Raw genomic sequence first — 18,841 nt, 5'->3', positions numbered from 1 at the left:
AAGATTTACAAGTCAAAGCTAAATGGCTGCTGAACATAGTGTTTAGGTGTAAAGGAAGTAATTATTTTTACCTTTTAGCTTTAGAGTTACTAATCAAAAAAAGGCTTGTTTTCATTAAAAACCCAACCACTATGGATTGTGTGATGACGTAGATTTGCTATATGGGATCTTCTCATTAAGAAAATGACAAACAGCAACAGACGCAGCCAAGCTGATGATGCTTTTACTAACATAGCCTGAGTATGAAAGACTAAACTGAGGGCATATTTTTATTAGAACATATTGCATGTGCCGCCGGTAAAGCCCACTAGGCTGAACAGAAAAGAGGGTGTGGGTCGCCCAGCATCCCTGTTTGCGTTGCCTGTGGACCCCATTGTGAACGCTGCCAGAGGGATGCCTGTTCAAAGAGGTAACGTTGCTTTGTGTTCACCGAAACTGTGGATGAGACAGGTCGCAGGGCCACAGTACGGGGAGTCAGTGCTTTCGTAAATGACGCCTTAAACAAGACAGTTCAAGAAAGTGCCTGCAACTGGCACTGGCATTGAATTGCTCCTGTTCAGCCTTGGAGTTTAAATGACCTGCATGTGGTTTCCAGCCCCCTGCCTGTGCCTCAGTCCCTCCTCATAGCCCCTCGTTGTGCTGCTGTGCTCTTTTCCTTATGGATTTCCTTTCACTATTTTGCAGCCCTCCCCCTCTTTTATTTTTTTATTTCATCCCTTATTGGCAGTGACAAACAAATTTTCCCTCAGTATACATGTTTTGTCTGGATCTAAAAAGAGTGGAATGGCTTCTAAATATTTCCTGTTTATTGTTCTTAAGGTGTTTTGTTTGTAATTTGTAATTTTATGGAAAAAAAAAACCCCAAAACAAAACATAAATTTACCCTTCAAGTCATTTGAAGATTAAAAGTCAACTTCTAATTAAATTTGCAGTTGAATTGAGCATCATAATCTTATTGGAGAAAGATTTTTTTCAATAACAAATTAATAAAATGTATTGAAAATGGCATCAATGTTAAGCCATAATTTCTAGCAGGATTAGATTTTTCAAAGAACAGCTTGTTGAAAATTAGCGGCTCCTATTTCACCTCCGTGGTTTGTGCACGTGTGTGTGTGTGTGTGTGCGTGTGTGCGTGTGTGTGTGTGTGTGTGTGTGTGTATGTGTGTGTGTGTGCGTGCGTGCGTGCGTGTGTGTGTGTGTGGCTGCCCACCAGGCCTGAAGACCATTGTGGGAGCTCTGATCCAGTCTGTGAAGAAGCTTTCAGACGTGATGATCCTCACCGTCTTCTGCCTGAGCGTGTTCGCCCTGATCGGCCTTCAGCTCTTCATGGGGAACCTGCGGCAGAAGTGCGTCATCTGGCCAATCAACCTCAACGGGACTTACCTGAACAACGGCAGCAAGGGCTTCGACTGGAACGAGTACATCAACAACGATAGTAAGTAGAGGCGAGGCGCTGCCACCGGTGACCTGGCAGCGATGTCGCGGGTGAGTCAGGCCATATGCTGGAACGGGAAAACAATATGTCGGTTTGGCAAAACTTGCTGGCTTGAAATGAAATGCTCCCGATCGAGTTTGTGCGAGCAAACCAAAGTTTAGAAATTTAAATACACAATTTAAGCTGCAAGAGAAAACGAATTAAACAGTTCATTATTTGTTTATTTTTTTCTGCAGCCAATTTCTACTTCCTGCCTGGTCAGCTGGACGCTCTGCTCTGTGGGAACAGCTCCGACTCTGGGTAAGATGACTCCTGTGTCCCCCTCATCCAAAAGCAATTATTGCTCCCAGTGACTTGCACAAGAACTCATATCCCTTCAGACATACTTGCATATTATTCACACAAACTTTTGTGTCTTTTATTTGAGTTTTTGTGTGTGTGTGTGTGTGTGTGTGTGGCAGAATAACATAAATTAGCACATAATTGTGAAGTAGCAGGAAATGGTATACAGTTGTCCAAAACTTTCATCAGATCACCAAAGTTTAGCGTACTGGCCAGCGTGCAGAATGCTTTGTGAGGCGGAGAACTAAAACACACCATTCCTATGGTTGAGATCATCATGTTGTGAGGATACGTTTTTCATCCCGCACAGTGCAGCTGGTCAGAGAGGATAAGAAGATGGATGGAGTTAAACGCACTGTAAGATAACCTGGTAGGAGCTGCAAATTCAAGCTGACTGATTTCGAGCAGGCTGTGCTAAACTGTAAGAGAAATGCATCTGAAGACATGCAGCTGTAACTGCACTGGCTCTGTATTCACTCAGGGAGGTGAAATATGCTAAAAATGCTCATCACACTTCAACGTTTTACTTAACAATTATAGTTGTGCAGGATTTTATTCATGGGTATCAGAATAAAAGGGGTTGGTGAGTATATTTGCATGCCACACTTTTGGGGTTTTTTTCTTTTGAAAAACATGCATGATTTTCCCTCCACTTTAGAATTATGCATCATTGGGATATCATTAAAAATTCAAATGAAACTTTTGAAAGGCTGTGGTTCTTATCTGTGAAAATGGAAAAAAAGAAAAACACATTAAGGGCAGTTCATAGTTTTATAAGACACTGTCCTCGGTAAACAGCGCTGGATGCTCTCCTCTCATTCTGTGCCTCTCCTCGCCTCTCAGCCGCTGCCCGGAGGGCTACATGTGCATGAAAGCTGGGAGGAATCCAAACTACGGCTACACCAGCTTTGACAGCTTCGGCTGGGCCTTCCTGGCTCTCTTCCGACTCATGACGCAGGACTTCTGGGAGAACCTGTACATGCTGGTATGACAGATGTGCTAACCGGTCCAGCATGCTTTTGCTGCACAGCGCACACCCATCTTCAAATAATCCTGTTTAAGGATTACATGAAAGTGATTAAACTATTATTACTAGATTCCAAAGGTGAATATATCAATGTGCCAAATTTTTGTCTATAAATGATCAGGTTAACTTGAATTATCATTGCAATGCTGTAACAAGAATATCATTTTGTTTTTTGCCATTTTTGCAAAAAAATAAAATGCCAAATATCTCCAGAAATATGAACGTTGTAAATCTAGAAGAAGATAACCGTTTCTGCTTAAATTGTGGTAGATCTCCATTTTCTTCATCTGCTACATTTGACCTGTTCAATTTAAAGTGTGCATCCCTGTCTCCCTCCCTCTGGCCAGACTTCTGGACCCTTCAGTGCTGAGTTTAATATAAAATGGTGGCAAAGCTCCTGACTTCAGCTCTATAGGATCAAGTGGAAGGGATAAATGATGAAATATTCAGAGCTTTGTAATATGTAGTGGTCATGGAGGGAAACCTTAGACCTCATTGAGATTGAGAATCATAACACGTATTTGTTTCTCTGTTTGAATTTCAACACCAAACTACAGGATGTGGCCGTTTCTGCCTTTAGATTATTTATGAGCTTACTGGATGTTGTTTAGATAAATATACAATAAATTCTGACCGATTACACCGTTTCTTCGGTTTAAAGCGACCCTGTAGAAATAAATGTTGCTTCTTTTATGAAAGTACAAAAAATGGCTTCGTTTATAGTTGATGTTTGAGCAAAATTCTCCTCTTTCTTTCTCATTTTTATGTCAGGAGCTTTTTCACAGAAGCGGGTGGAGTCACATGACAAACCTTGAAGATGCAGTCAGGAATATAGCAGCTGCATTTCTGCACAGACTGCAGTCGGTCTAGAGAGGCTTTGGTTTGACACGTGTGAAACGCATTGCAGCAATTTAGAGACATGAAACAAAAGCATGACTTAAAATTTGCGTCTCAGGACGAGAGAGAATCTGGCAATATTTGTCAGATGGCAGAAGGATGATCGAATCAGGGATTTAACGTGACTTTCCAAGGTTGTCCCAAGGTTTCTAACCAAAGATTTAGCCAAATAACCAAAAGATACTGCTATTTTTCTGATTACCGTCTTTTCCGCACTATAAGGTGCACCTTCAATGAATGTCCTATTTTAAAACTTTTCCATATACAAGGCACACCGCATTATAAGGCGCATAGAATAGATGCTACTGTTAGTGTTGTCCCGTATTAAATGCAATTTGTTCCGTACTCTACAAATGAGGATGTGTAATAATGAAGAAGTGGTCCCGAGTACTTTATATAGTAGGCTGCCCCAGTCATTGTTTCACTCACGGTGTTGGTGTTGCGACACCAACACCGTGCCCAACTGCTTTCTGGGTAACACAAACCAACCGACACGCTGCCGCCGCAGTCCCTGTCTCTCTTCCCCCGCCCCCGAAGCACCCCGGATGAATGTCTAAAGCCACTTTGTTGACATAAAGGATGTCAACAAAGTGGCGAGGAGATCCTTCTGCAACTGGGCTGGGGCGTGGCCGGACGATGGTCACCCTTCTCCGTTCGCTCACAGCATGTTCGTGGAGAAAGTGGTGCTAAATGACCTGCAGACGACCTGAGTCTAGACAGTCGGTAGGTAGATAGGTCAAACTTTATTAACAAACCAGCGTTCTGACAACTATCCCAGCATGCACCGCGCGCTTCTTCTTCTACGGGCGAAAATGAAGTCAGCGGCTGTTTACCGTAGTTGCTAGACCTGTTGTAGCTGCTCAATATCGGTCCATATATAAGGCGCACTGTTGGCTTTTGAGGAAATTGAAGGTTTTTAGGTGCGCCTTATAGTGCGGAAAATATGGTACTTCAGTTTTCTCTGGTCACATATGTTCCTATAGTACATTTGACTCAACAGAAGTAAACATAAATCCCCATACATGTCTGCGGCACTTTTCTAGCAGCTGGTTTAATTTTTCGGATGAGTCTCGTGTTAGATGCCATGGATCTGATATGTTCCCTTTTCCCAAACACTTCTCGCTGCTACCAGACCTTGAGGGCTGCAGGAAAGACCTACATGATTTTCTTCGTCTTGGTGATCTTTGTGGGCTCGTTCTACTTGGTGAACCTGATTCTGGCTGTGGTAGCCATGGCGTACGAGGAGCAGAACCAGGCCACCATGGAGGAGGCTGCGCAGAAGGAGGAGGAATTTAAGGCCATGCTGGAGCAGCTCAAGAAACAGCAGGAGGAGCAGGTAAAAATCTCTGCAAGGCCATTTTTTTTAACTCATTGAGGGAACTTGTTTAATTTGTTGGGGCTTTACTTGAATGCCCGTTTCTCTCCAGACGGCGCCCCCTGCGACCTCTGCTGGCACGGTGTCGGAGGATGCGGTGGAGGACGACGGAGGAGGCCGTCTGTCCGTCAGCTCCTCGGAGATGTCAAAGCTCAGCTCCAAGAGTGCCAAAGAGCGCCGCAACCGCAAAAAGAAGTGGCGGCAGAAGGAGCAGGAGAAGGAGAAAGGTGACAGTGAGAAGTTTGTGAAGTCAGAGTCGGACGATGGCAGCAAGAGGAGCCGCTTCCGTTTCCCTGACAACCGCTTGGGTCGAAAGTCTTCCATTATGAACCAGGTGAAATAAAATCCCAGGGAAGCTATTTCTGCTTTATTTTTAATGTAGCATGAACTCTACATAGTTAAAGTGAGTCTTAAAAAACTGACATTTCAGCAGTTCGGGCTGCTGGTAGACATCCTGTAGAGGAAGTATTTAATTTTACTGGCATAAAACAAATACATCTGCCTACAGATAAATATAAAATATAGATGTGTGAGAAAACATAATAAAATTGCTCATCTTAAAAACGGAGACCAACCAATATCCCAGAAGCCCCCATTCTGGGCTCCCCATGGCTTATGTAGCTGATTTAAGTCTATTATTAAAACATAGATATTAGCGTTTAAGATTTGAAATACACAAGATGTGGTTTTTCACATGGTTTCAAACGATGAACCTTATATTAGCTGTAGATGAAGGACATGTCCAGATTCTGAATTATTTACTGCAAAAACATGAATTTTTCAGAGAGAAACTCTGCTGCTTTATTTTCGCCTTATTTGGACTCTACTGGTTCCTACAGAGCCTTTCAAAAGCATTTATACATTTTTTTTTTTACATTTTTTTTTTTACATATTTTTTTTTCCCTTTGTCACATTATTACCACAGTCCCCTTTGTAACTCTGGAGGAGCAGCAGATGTAAAAATTACATCTCATTCTTAATCATTATTCCTCTTCCTCCTTCCCCACCGTCCAGTCCCTCCTGAGCATTCCCGGTTCGCCTTTCCTCTCCCGGCACAACAGCAAGAGCAGCATCTTCAGCTTCAAGGGCCGCAGCAAGGACATGGGCTCAGAGACCGAATTTGCCGACGACGAGCACAGCACGGTGGAGGAGTGCGAGGAGCGCCGCGGCTCCCTCTTCAGCCCCTACCGGCGGAGCAGCTACACCGGCTTCCATGGGAAGAGGAACAGCACGGTGGATTGCAACGGAGTGGTGTCGCTCATCGGCCCAGGGCCCGGTGGACGCCTTCTGCCTGAGGTGAAAATAGATAAGGCAGCTTCTGACGACAGTGTAAGGAAGTCAATGAGTAGACTTATCTAGGCATGGCCCCCCCCTCTCGTCCGTTACGTTTCTTTCTGGCTCTCTTTCTTCTACTGTCATCTTTGCAAGTCCGTATGTATCTCTTGGCTAAGCGCTCGCGCCTGCCCTCCCCCAGCCCCTGCAGTGTATGCTGCCCTCCAACAGCAGGCAAAGGATGGAGAAATTTAATTTAATTACTCAGACTAGACTTAGCCATTAGCCAGCCATGCTTTCAGATATTAGGTAATCTGGGTCTGCAAGTGGCTTACAATGAATTTTGTCATAAGAAATGAATGCTTAAATATATACTTTTCTGTGCAAAAGTCATTTCCTTATACTTTGCATTCAAATACTCAGACTTTCCTGTAATCTTTATGAAGTGGTCAGTATCCGTGTCCTCTAGGCTTTAGATGTTTTTCTTGGGGCTCAGGCATCTTTGCAGTGTTGACAGTAGCAAAGCCAATATTGTGTTTGCATTAGTGCAAGAAAAAAACAAGAGCTATCAGTCTGCCTTCAGCTTTGAGCTGTTGGGGAATCGCCTTGCTGCGATGCAGATATTTAACCAAACAAGCAGGAACAAATTGTGTCTTTGGCAGGCTGAACACAACTTAGTCTGATTCCCTGAAGAGCTGAATTAAACCTGCAAATGAACTTTTATAAGCCGATCTGAGAACTTTTAAAAAAGAACTGCATGAAAGATGTATTTCTGCATATTTCATATTTATTTAAATACACACTAAGTTCAAACAACTACTTAAGTGTTCAACAAGGATATGAGAGTTAGTGATTAATGTAATCAAAATTTCAATTTGCTATAAAATACACTTAGGTTGTTTTTCTAAATTAAAAGAAAAGTAAATAAACAACCAGAATAAAAGGTACTAAAAAATTATTCTCTATGATTATAGATTAGAAGAGTTTTATGACAAGAAAATTATAATTTAAAATATGATCTTGACTGATTAAAGATCTAACATTTATCAAGGGTTTTATTATTCTGTTTAGAGATTAAAAAAGGGGTTTTCTCCTTAAGTTTTAGTTTTAATTGCCAACGTCAGTCTGAGAGGAAAAGCAGATAGATCGGATTTGGTCTGTGAACTTTCAGAATCACAAACATCAGGAATAGAATCAAGAAGACGACTGTCTGGGTCAGATGTGCTGCTCTGCCTCTCAGAGACAACTTGCAAACATACGCTGGAGATAGTTAGCATTTTGTGTTCCTACTGTACTTTCGTCTTTCTCATGCTGGACTTGAGTAATAAGTCACTCACTGATGGTAATAATTGGCTGAACCGTTCTTTAGACAGGCGATAAACCAAAAATATATTGGGTACCGTTTCTAAAAAAAATAATAAGGTTGCTTTTACTGTTTTCACATTGCTGCTAAAATTTTATTATTTCAAGAAAACAACAACAAATAAGATTTACAATTAAAATATGATCAATATTTAAAGTTACGACTAGCCTTCAGGTTATTGACTATTATAGACTATTGGCAAGCAGAAAAGCAGTTCTTTGTGAAGCTGTTTGCTCCAGGTAAAAAAACTGGCTCATCTCTGAGCACAGGAACCTTTTTTTGTCTAAATGATTTGTGGGTCAGGTAAATGACTTCATAAAGCTGCGTTTTCTCTGAAAACTGTTAGGTATTGTACTAAAAATGAGAAACAAATCATCCAAAGTAAAAAAAAAATAAAATAAAAAAAGACATTTAAAATATCTTTAGAATGCAGAGAGGTGTGGATAATGACCGCTTCATAAAAGTCTTTTACAAAAAAGTCTGACTAATTGGAAACAGCATCTTTTAGAGGGATATATTAAGATTTTTGCATTATCATCAAATCTTATTCATCAGTTCATTTACAGAATCACTGAAACTAACACTTAGGTCAAATCCTGGCTGAAAGAAAAAATCTTTTTTATGCATAGAATGGGATGAATTTTCTGTTTAACACTCAGTTTTTGTTGGCAAAAACTACCTAATGATGTGTTAATGTGCTTCAGTGTGTTGATGTGTTCCTCCAGGCATCCAGGTCCTCTGCTATGTGTGGGTAGATCTACAGTAAGAGGCGGAGGACATAGGGGACCAGCATTGTAGAGCCAAAGACATTTTTATCTGCTTTCCTAATTCCCCTATACTATACCAAAGCAGATATAAAAGTAACACACATAGACACACACACACGCACACACACACACACACACACACACACACACACACACCATCCTCTTAGGCCTTCATAAAATACCTAAAAACAAAACAAAGGAGGGCTGCTGACCTTGTCTGTCTTTACCTTTCTCTGTTTTCCAAAATCTCCCCCTGGTCAACAGTAGTAAATTAGTTTCACCTTCCTCTAGTTAGCATGGCATAAATAAGAGCCCAATTAGAACAAGCATGTTGTAGAAAAGTAGAGAAATGGTCATGTTATCCGTAGTTCTCCTCTCCTCCTTCTCTTTGACTTGGAGCATGCTCATGCATGACAACTGGATGGATCTGAACTACCTGCCTCCATATTATGACTTGATGGTTGCAATATAAGTTGTATGATTCAAAGTAAGAAGATATTGTATAACAGCATCTATTTGTTTAAGTGACATAGAAATGGCCAGAATTGGGAGACTCTTTAAAAAAACAACAACAACAAAAAACATAACTGATTATATTGCAATGGCAGCAAAGCCTCCATTATTGCATGACGTGACTGATAATGCATTCATGCAGAAGCGGTTCTCCCTGCACAGTATCTCACAACCCATTAATTATCTAATCTGGACGAGCAATCGCATTCAAACACAATTAGGTCAAATAGCCCTGGCCCACTGCTCCCACTTTGGCTGAGACCTGCATGAATTTACAGCATACGCAGACATAACACGTCAAACAGGCCCTCTCCCCCGTAACCGCCCCAAAATTCTGATTCCTCAACTACTTAGCCTACCAACGCTGTGTTGCACTTCCCTCCGCCGGCCACCGGTGGTGATGTGGGATGGGGTTCATGTCGTCTCCATGGGTGCTTGATTCTTCCTCTCCTCCTGACAGCCGACTACTGAGGTTGAGGTGAAGAAGAAGCTGTCGGGCTCCCTGATGGTGTCTGTGGACCAGCTCAATACCTCCTTTGGGCGGAAAGAGCGGGCCAACAGTGTCATGAGCGTCATTACCAACACATTAGCGGAGGGTACTGCCACTGTTTTACCCAGCTGTTTTACCTGCTCTTTTCTCATTCTTCTTTAACTAGGGCTGCACTCATTGGTTGACTAGTTTTGACATGAATTTCCTGCTTATCTGCTTTGCAAATCCAACAATACCAGATACATACAGTGCATACAATTTTTTTGTATCATATTATACCATTGCATGCCTGCAGTATGCTCTCGCATGCCGTTATGTTTGGTTTTGATCTGTGATCCGCGCTATGTCTTCAGAACTGGAGGAGTCTCAGCGCAAGTGTCCGCCATGCTGGTATAAGTTTTCTAACACATTCCTGATCTGGGAATGCTCCCCAATGTGGATTAAGATCAAGGAGATTGTAAACTTGATAGTCATGGATCCCTTCGTGGACCTGGCCATCACTATCTGTATCGTCCTCAACACCCTCTTCATGGCCATGGAGCACTACCCCATGACGCCCGACTTTGAGGACATGCTGTCTGTAGGCAATCTGGTGAGTGCCGGTTTTCTGTTCCGTGTCTTTGTTATCTGATTCACTCACGAGGAATCTTTTCAACTTCTTCTCAGTAGCTCCCAGATTGGTGTTATTTTTGGACTGCAATTGGCAGCAGCTTTCATTGTCTATCTAGAGTTAAGAGAGAAAAGGGGAGAACAAAAAACAACAAAAAAAACAATGTCAAACTGGGTGCAGTTTTCCTGGATTTTTCTTCTCTTCACTTACGTTCACACATTTGTTCACAGGCCTCTGTCTATCTGTTTATCTTTAATTACAAGAAAATCCTGTTTTCTGCAGTGGGAACAGCCTGTTTTTCTGCTGGTTGGCTAGCTACTGGGAGGCCAGTATTAATATTTTATGGAGCTACATTGATGAGCTCAACTAAATCTTGGCTCTCATTATTCCAGCTTACTCTTGGCAATTTTGAGGGTGTGTAAATGTGAGCATGGGTAGCCTGATGTCTGTCTACGTTCAGTTACTCTTGCTGTAGATAGTTTGCACAAGAACAGCACTTAGTCTTTTTCAATATTTTACAGATAGAGGGATCTTTGGCCATTCTTTTTGCATAATCGCTCTGCATCATCCAGAATCCTCGGTTCTGTCTTTTGCGCTCTTCTCTCCAGGTTTCTGTTTGGTCTAGGTAATTACAGATCAGTTTTGTCTGGTGAATCTGCAAGACCCAATTGCAAATTATGTCCAGGTATTTCGCAGATGTCCTGATGCCGTACATTATAACAACTTTCCTATGTCCTTTGGAAGAGAAGCGGGCACCTTAGCAACACAAATCGACCACCTTTATTAACAGTGAGGTCGAGGTGCATGGCTGATGGATCCCCATAAACTGTGGGATGGTGTAACTTATGGGATTGTTGATGCAAAGGAAAATTCAGAAACCAGTATGGTTGTGACTTCTGGACCACAGGCACCACTACAATAGGTGCACTTAAATCTGCAACTGAAAACCATGTTGCAGGCCCGTCAGGTGCCGAGGTTTGACTCCTGATCTTGAACTATCGCTTCCCCTTCTCTCTCCATCCTCTTTCCTCTCAACTTACTGCTTTGTAAAGGCCGGTGTGCCAAGACAATAATAGAAAAATGGCGCTCATATCACCAAGCGGTGTTTTTTGTGAACTTTCCATCGCCTCTCTTTCCTGCAGAACATGCTGCTGAACCTCTTTTATTTGATCAAATCATGTCTCCTACCCCGTAGGTGTTCACAGGGATCTTTGCAGGGGAGATGCTTTTCAAGCTCGTGGCCATGGATCCGTACTACTATTTCCAGGAGGCCTGGAACTGTTTTGATGGATTCATTGTGACGCTGAGTTTAGTGGAGCTGGCTCTGGCTGATGTTGAAGGCCTCTCTGTGCTGCGGTCATTCCGATTGGTGAATACTTATTTTACCCCCCCATCCTTCCCAACACCCCTTCCCCAAAATCCCTTAAGCAAGAGTGTCACTGTACTTCAATGTGATGACTAATCTGTCCACCCGTCACTCCCTTTCTTCCCACCCTTCCCACTCTCCAGCTGAGAGTGTTTAAGTTGGCCAAGTCCTGGCCGACCCTCAACATGCTGATCAAGATCATTGGTAACTCGGTGGGAGCCTTGGGAAACCTGACTCTGGTGCTGGCCATCATCGTCTTCATCTTTGCCGTGGTGGGCATGCAGCTGTTTGGAAAGAGCTACAAAGACTGCGTGTGTAAGATCGCTGCTGACTGCGAGCTGCCTCGCTGGCACATGAACGACTTCTTCCACTCGTTCCTGATCGTCTTCCGGGTGCTGTGTGGAGAGTGGATCGAGACCATGTGGGACTGCATGGAGGTGGCGGGGCAGGCAATGTGCCTCATCGTGTTTATGATGGTCATGGTCATCGGTAACCTGGTGGTAAGCGCCCGCCCTGGCAGGCTGTTGTTATGTTGGCCGCATATTAAAAAATTGATGCTCATTCATCAACTTTATCCGTGTGTGTTTCAAGGTGTTGAATCTGTTCCTTGCCTTGCTGCTGAGCTCGTTCAGCGCCGACAACTTGGCTGCGACAGACGACGACGGCGAGCCTAACAACCTCCAGATCTCTGTCATGCGCATTAAAAAGGGCATTGCCTGGATAAAAGCCAAGGTGCGCATACTGGTGGCGAGCCTGCTGCGGAAACCTCCCATGGAGGACGAGCAGAAGCCTCTGGAGGACATGTGTGACACCAAGGTGAACTACATTGGCAATCACACCGGGGTCGACATCAAACGTGACCTGGATTACGCCAAGAATGGAAACGGGACCACCAGCGGCATCGGCAGCAGCGTGGGCAAGTACATGATCGATGAGGACCACATGTCGTTCATCCACAACCCCAACCTGACGGTCTGCGTGCCCATCGCTGTTGGAGAGTCTGACTTTGAGAACCTCAACACAGAGGATTTCAGCAGCGAGTCAGACATCGAGAACAGCAAAGAGGTTAGTAACTCGTCAAACATGCAACAATTCATGGAAATAAAGTGCCTCAAAAAGGACTTTTAAACACTTTGTCATGTTACAACTAGAAATGAATTTATTGGCATTCTATTGGCAATTTTTTTTAAATGAAAAAATAAGCTTAAAAATTTGCCTTGCAATGATAATCAATTCTCTTTACTCTAATGAACCCGAAAAACATGCAGCATCAGATGTCTCCTGATTAGTAAAGGCCACCTGAGTGTAATTTAATGCCAGTCTAAATCCAGATGTTCTGTGAGTGCCTCAGAGGTTTGTTAGAGAACAAGTAGCATCACGAAGACCAAGTAACACAGCAGATGGGTCAGAGAGAGAGCTACAGAAGACCATGTTAGATTTAGGTCATAAAACAATACCCCAAGCTTGTGATAATTCACAGAGCAAAGTAAATCTATCAAAACTATCTGAACATCGAAGAAGAAAGCCAAACCTAACAATGCAGTGGTTTTCCACCTAAGTCACAGCTATCACACTCCAGTCCTTGAGGGCAGGTGTCCTGCGACTTTCAGATGTTTCTCCAATCCAACATAACCGAGTCAGGACTCTGAAGCAGGCACAGTGACTCAGGTCAGGACTGATGGGAAGATGGATGGAGCTAAATACAGAGGATTCCTGAAAGAGACCCTGTTTGAGGTTGAAAGAGAAAAGACTTGAGACAGACAGAGCTGCACTGGGATAGTTTAGACCAAACAATGTCATGTGTTAGATTGGCCTAGTCAAAGTTCTGACCTACATCCAATTAAGAATCTGTGGCAAGACTCAAAAATGACAATTCATAGATGCTATCCAGCCAATCTGACTGAGCTTGAGTTATTTTCCAAAAGAAGTTAGTTGTTGTAACCTGAAAACGAATGAAATAGTTAAAGGAGAAAACACTTTTTCAAGGCACTGCAATGGTCCAACTGATGTTGCTTTTATTTGTAATCCTGCTTCTCTTCACTGCGAAGTCTTCTCACTCTGGGCAGTAAATGGTTGGGTGCGGCTAGCTGCTTGTGCTGTGTTTAGACTCTAATGTAAGTCCATTACTCTGGAGCAACGTCTTGTGTGACCGAATCAAGCAGACGGAGTAGAAGAACGGAAGCCCGCTAACATATGTCTCCTGATAAAATGCATTTAAAAAACTTTCAGTGCAAATGATCTGCCATTTGATATTCTATTTAAGTGGTCATCTGGATAATGTCTGATGCTCTGGATTGCTGTAAAGTGGTTCTCACTACAAAAAAATAAAATAAAATAAAATTTCTGAGCTCACTTAAATACTTAATAAATGCAGCTTTCCTAAACAGTTTTGCAAGAGCTTCCTGAGATTTTTTATTTTTTTTTTCTGTATATGAGTCTGTCTGTGTACATCAATAATTACGTTATTTATTTGCATCTCTGCACAAGTTTGAGCTTGCGCGTCTGCTTATCTGCAGCTGGACGACACCAGCTCGTCCGAGGGCAGCACCATCGACATCAAGCCAGACGTTGAGGAGGTGGTGGTAGTGGAGACGGTGGAGGAATACATGGAGCCAGAGTCATGCTGGACAGACGGTGAGGCCTCTGCTCGCACTGCACCCCATTACCTCCACTCCAGTCCACACCGGCTTCCCTCTTGGCTGGATGGGAAATAGAAACCGGCAGGATTTCAATACGAATGATCATTCATGCGTGGTCACTGCTCATCAGTCTGTCTGTCCATCTGATGCTTATCTATATGACCAGAACGTCCTTGGAAAAATAAAAATGGTTTCTCCCATCAACGTTGCTTCAGGAAGCAGCAGTGCAACCGTGAAAATTAAATGCAACTGGAAACACCTTCAAAAGCTTTATGTTCAGGATAAATAAGCACAATTGTATACATTTTTGCAAAATGCACCTCCAAAATATATCATGTTAATAAGACTCTGTTATGTTAAAAGTTGGTATGGTGTGGTATGGTATCTAGGAAACATTTGTCCAGTAAGAGTCCAAGATAGACATTTAATAGAATTAGTTACAGTTTAAAAAAATGTTGGCTATTAAGTTGTCCCAATCAAGGCTGTTAGCCTTATGCAATATTAAAAGTACAATTTAAAATTGAAGACAACTAGCAGGTATAAAATATGTATTCACTCTGGCCCAGGAAGATTTCTATTTTTAGACACGGATCAAAGGACTGGACAGGATTTTGCATTTAATGTTTCTCGCCACTCTTTTTTTTTTTTCTTTTTCCTTTCTTCCCCTGCGTGTTCACAGCCTGCGTGGCCAAGTATAAATGCTGCGACGTTGACATCACCATGGGCTGGGGGAAGATCTGGTGGTTCCTGAGGAAAACCTGCTACCTGATCGTGGAGCACAACTGGTTCGAGACCCTCATCATCTTCATGATCCTCCTCAGTAGTGGTGCCCTGGTGAGGAGGACTCGTTTTCACCTTTTGCATTTTTTTCGAAAACAATGAAATATACTTTAATTATCTGTATTTCATTTAAACAACACATTCCCTAGTATAATTTACCTGCAAATGGAGCTCCAATCAAGAGATGGCCGGTTTCTGATTTCTTTGGGATGCACTTTAGTTGCTCAATGTAAACAGTGGCCAGTGGCAGCAGCCCGTAATAAACGTCCGACTTTCCTCCAGAGAAACTGGTTCTGTTTTCATTAGCTTCCTTCAACGTTTCTGATCCCTCTGATTTGATTTAAAATACCTTAAATTCTGAAAGTAGCTAACTTTAAACTTTAAGGACAAAGTTTAGTTTGTAGTACATGCCACAATCTGATAGCACTTGGACGTTCACCGACTGGGAGAAAGATTTGAATTTTGAGGTGAAAATTGTTCAGTTTCGATGATCAGCCAGTTTCATGGTGCTTCTTTTCTTTAGTTATTTTGAATTAAAATGAGAAATAAAGTTTTGGTCAGACTCCAATGTTTTTGTGAAAGTAATTTAAATGTAGGTTTGACAGCCTGGTTGGTGGAGGACCTTCAGTGCTTATCACTGATGAACTGTCCCATGCGTAAATCAAGGTATCTATCTCTGAATAGGCTTGAGCTCAAGCTACTAAAAGTGCTGCCAAAATGAATTCTCTAAATTATTACCTTAAGGTTTGGTGTAAATCTGTCGGAGGAGGTTTATGTCCTCTTGTTTTTGTCCCGTCATGGCCGTGTCTGTCTTAACTTTTCTGCTTTCTTGCAGGCCTTTGAGGACGTGTACATCGAGCAGAGGAAGACCATCCGCATCATTTTGGAGTACGCCGACAGGGTTTTCACCTACATCTTCATCCTGGAGATGTTGCTGAAGTGGGTTGCCTACGGCTTTGTCAAGTATTTCACCAATGCTTGGTGCTGGCTGGACTTCTTCATTGTGGATGTAAGTCAAACTCTTCATTTTCTTATTTGCTGAATCACACCCTGGTCCAACAACAACAACACACTGTTAGACTCCTATAGACTGTAAATGAGCAGAGCTAAATCTTATCTGCAGTATTGCTATGACAATTTAGAAATATTTGGTTGTCTTCTATTAGAGTGTTTAAAATCAAATTAAATGCATTATACGGCATTTGATTTGCATTGTTCTACATATGTGTTACCCCTTTTGTTGTCTATTGGGTGTGATTATGTTTAAAAGGTCAAGATATTTCATAAATATCTGCTTCATGGTTTGCACAAGGTGAGAGAGGATGTTTCATAGAATAAAAATATCATGTTTTGCAGCTTTTGTTACAGGGATAATGTTACATGCCTCTTTCGCCTTTTGCAAATCCATCCAGCAACACTTTGGGAATCACTCTGAGATGCTTGAATATGTTCGCCACACAGTGTTTATTTAGGAAAAGTACGTTCAGACAGACTTTTGCTCAGACAAAAAACTTTGTGCAGGGTTCCCACTGAGCCTTAAAAAAAAGGTGCTAATGTTCATTTATTTTTGGCTTGATTAAATACAGAAAACATAAAAATGAGTTCATGGAAAATATGCGTATTTCTTTCTCTATTGTGTTTTTAAATAAGTAATTATTTAATGTATCCACCTTATTCCTGGTGGTGCTGCTGGAGGATGGATTGTGTTTGGTACTGAAGCAGCAGCTGTAGCAAAAATTGTTTTGTTTTGGTTTGTAGTGATGTAGGTTTTTGAATCAGCTGCGATACAGTTTAGCCAAATTATGTCTTATTTAGTTGCAATAATCGTACACCTTGACCTGTTCAGGCTCAGACATGTCGAATAGAAACTGCAGAAGCTGGTGACAGTTAAAAATGGCCTTGAGGAGTCACTGGATAAAAAATGTAAAATGATGTAAGCAAAAACATTTCCATTGGATATTTTAGATTCAAGAAGCAGGTCAAAAAGAGTTTTAGCTTATGAATAAGGTATAGTAAGACTATAAAAAAATGTAAAACGATCCTCTTATTGGTTTGTCTTTGATAAACCAGCCATATTCAAGTCATACTCAGAGCAATGGGAAGTGTCAGATACATGTTTCTGTAAAACTGTTAGTCCCTGATGTTTGATCTGTGCCTCTGTCCTCTCTCTCTGTGTACTGCTCTGCTCCTTGTCTCAGTCAAGACAGAAAGTCAAGAACAGAATATCTTAACTCTATTCCTTGGCCACTTCACCAATTATTCCAGTACTAATAGACTTTGATGATTTTGAGACACTTTTGAGTATCTTATTTGAAAAAAATGTGCAAATTTCTTGCCATGTTTCTTAGTAGAAGTATTTCTTATTCTTTGAGTATTTAAAATATTTGAATACTTAAAGCATAAATAATATATTTTTGCTTATCAGCTTGATATTGCTTGATTGATCTCCTCCTTTGTGGCACAAGTGTATAGAATAAGAAATCTGATTTCTGACCTTCTCCTTGAACTAACCACCTCTCTGCAGTGTCCAACACTTCAGCCAATACCTGTGAATGGACTCCTATCAAATCAATTGCCAGAAGTTGTCTGCTGGTTTATGTTGAGCTCCTCTGATATCCCCCATTTAGTGTTCTTGCATGTATTTTATCACATTGCATTCTCAAATTTAACTTTATAATTTATGAGTATTTATGAGTATGTGTAGCCTAGAATAGAATTTAAGCAGACTGTTCCAGCTAATTTTAATTAATAATGTCAAAGTTTGCCTATATCTGATCATAGATTTTGTATTGATTTTAATTATAGCGTAACATTTGGTGTTTCTGGTTATTCCAAATGTAGATTCTCTTCCTCTTGTGTATCGTCTACCCAAAGTACTTCAGGCAATGCGGGGGTCATGCTTCTCAAGACGTTAAAACATTTAATATTGAGTGACATCCCTCTTCCCCTCTTTGCCCGTCCTCCTTTCATTCCCTCCTGGAAGTGTAACCTCAGGATTGTGGTGATATTGTGCTGAGATGGTAATGATGGTGGGTGACAGGCAGCTGGCGGTAAGTTTGGTCTTCACTAGCGCTCCCCCTTTTGAAAAACAAGAGCTAACAAAAGCAAGAAAACAAGTTCTTGATGAGTCAGGGCTGTTGTGGCCTAATTGTGCCTCTTCTGTTCTGTGTTGTGGGGTGAAAACATTGCCATTGACTCATAAAGGGGGGCACCATCATTAGACCAGCCTGTTTCTTTGAGTGTGACTCTCTGTATGGGTTTGCTTCTCCTTATTTCCCTGTTACTGTGTTTTTTTGTTGCCCATTTCATTTGCCAAATTTTTCATGTCAGAGGAAAGTAAACTGTGTATGCTGAAGGAATTGTTTTGCTTTTTTTGTTGTTGTTGTTGTTGCTTTATTTAGTTTTTGAGGAGGGTTTGTGTGATGTAGTTTTTAGCAGTCTACAATAAAAAGAGGTCAGATATTAGCGAATCAATGATGCATTTTATTAGTGAGCCAGAAGACATCTAAGGTTTTCACAAACAAATATATTAGCAGAGAATATGTATTAAGCATTTATCTGCAGCATTCTAGAGTAACTTCATTTTCAAACGTTTCTTCTCTGCTGACACCGACGGTATTAGCAAGATCAATATTAAAACCTACGTACCAAAATTATCTTGCTAAATAGTTGCCAAAAGAAAAAATTGGTTAATGGGTCATAAGAAACATTCCTTATTTTGACAAAAAATAAGCAGGGAGTCATAAAATATTAAGTTTCTAACTTCTGCTGGCAGCTAGCTAATGCTAGCTATTAGCTAAACCAGAGATTCAGTTTTGACTGATGTTCAAATTTCTATCCTTCTCTATGACAACAGCACTGGTAACAACACTTTGTCTTCTAAAGAACATAACTTTATGTTATATTTAGCAAGTGATCTAGAGCTTTTATTTTCTTTCTTTTTTGAGACTCTGCAAAAAATAATT

General features: G+C 41.5%; 1 protein-coding gene across 1 annotated transcript in view; it reads left to right on the top strand.

Moving 5' to 3' along the window:
• scn8aa (sodium channel, voltage gated, type VIII, alpha subunit a) overlaps positions 1-18,841 on the top strand; it is a 49,036-nt gene that overhangs the window by 12,737 nt on the left and 17,458 nt on the right. Inside the window, exons 6-19 of the mRNA XM_014982228.2 lie at positions 1,214-1,435; positions 1,672-1,735; positions 2,621-2,762; positions 4,834-5,037; positions 5,129-5,410; positions 6,091-6,405; positions 9,452-9,587; positions 9,835-10,073; positions 11,287-11,460; positions 11,601-11,957; positions 12,049-12,522; positions 13,974-14,091; positions 14,776-14,930; positions 15,712-15,885. Coding sequence (XP_014837714.1) covers positions 1,214-1,435; positions 1,672-1,735; positions 2,621-2,762; positions 4,834-5,037; positions 5,129-5,410; positions 6,091-6,405; positions 9,452-9,587; positions 9,835-10,073; positions 11,287-11,460; positions 11,601-11,957; positions 12,049-12,522; positions 13,974-14,091; positions 14,776-14,930; positions 15,712-15,885 — 3,056 coding nt within the window. The remainder of the gene's footprint in view (positions 1-1,213; positions 1,436-1,671; positions 1,736-2,620; positions 2,763-4,833; positions 5,038-5,128; positions 5,411-6,090; positions 6,406-9,451; positions 9,588-9,834; positions 10,074-11,286; positions 11,461-11,600; positions 11,958-12,048; positions 12,523-13,973; positions 14,092-14,775; positions 14,931-15,711; positions 15,886-18,841) is intronic.

The sequence above is a fragment of the Poecilia mexicana genome, unplaced genomic scaffold (assembly GCF_051168715.1).
Source record: "Poecilia mexicana isolate PSO_F unplaced genomic scaffold, ASM5116871v1 scaffold_7, whole genome shotgun sequence".
Classification (NCBI taxonomy): domain Eukaryota; kingdom Metazoa; phylum Chordata; class Actinopteri; order Cyprinodontiformes; family Poeciliidae; genus Poecilia; species Poecilia mexicana.
This window is presented reverse-complemented; position numbering and strand designations above follow the sequence as displayed.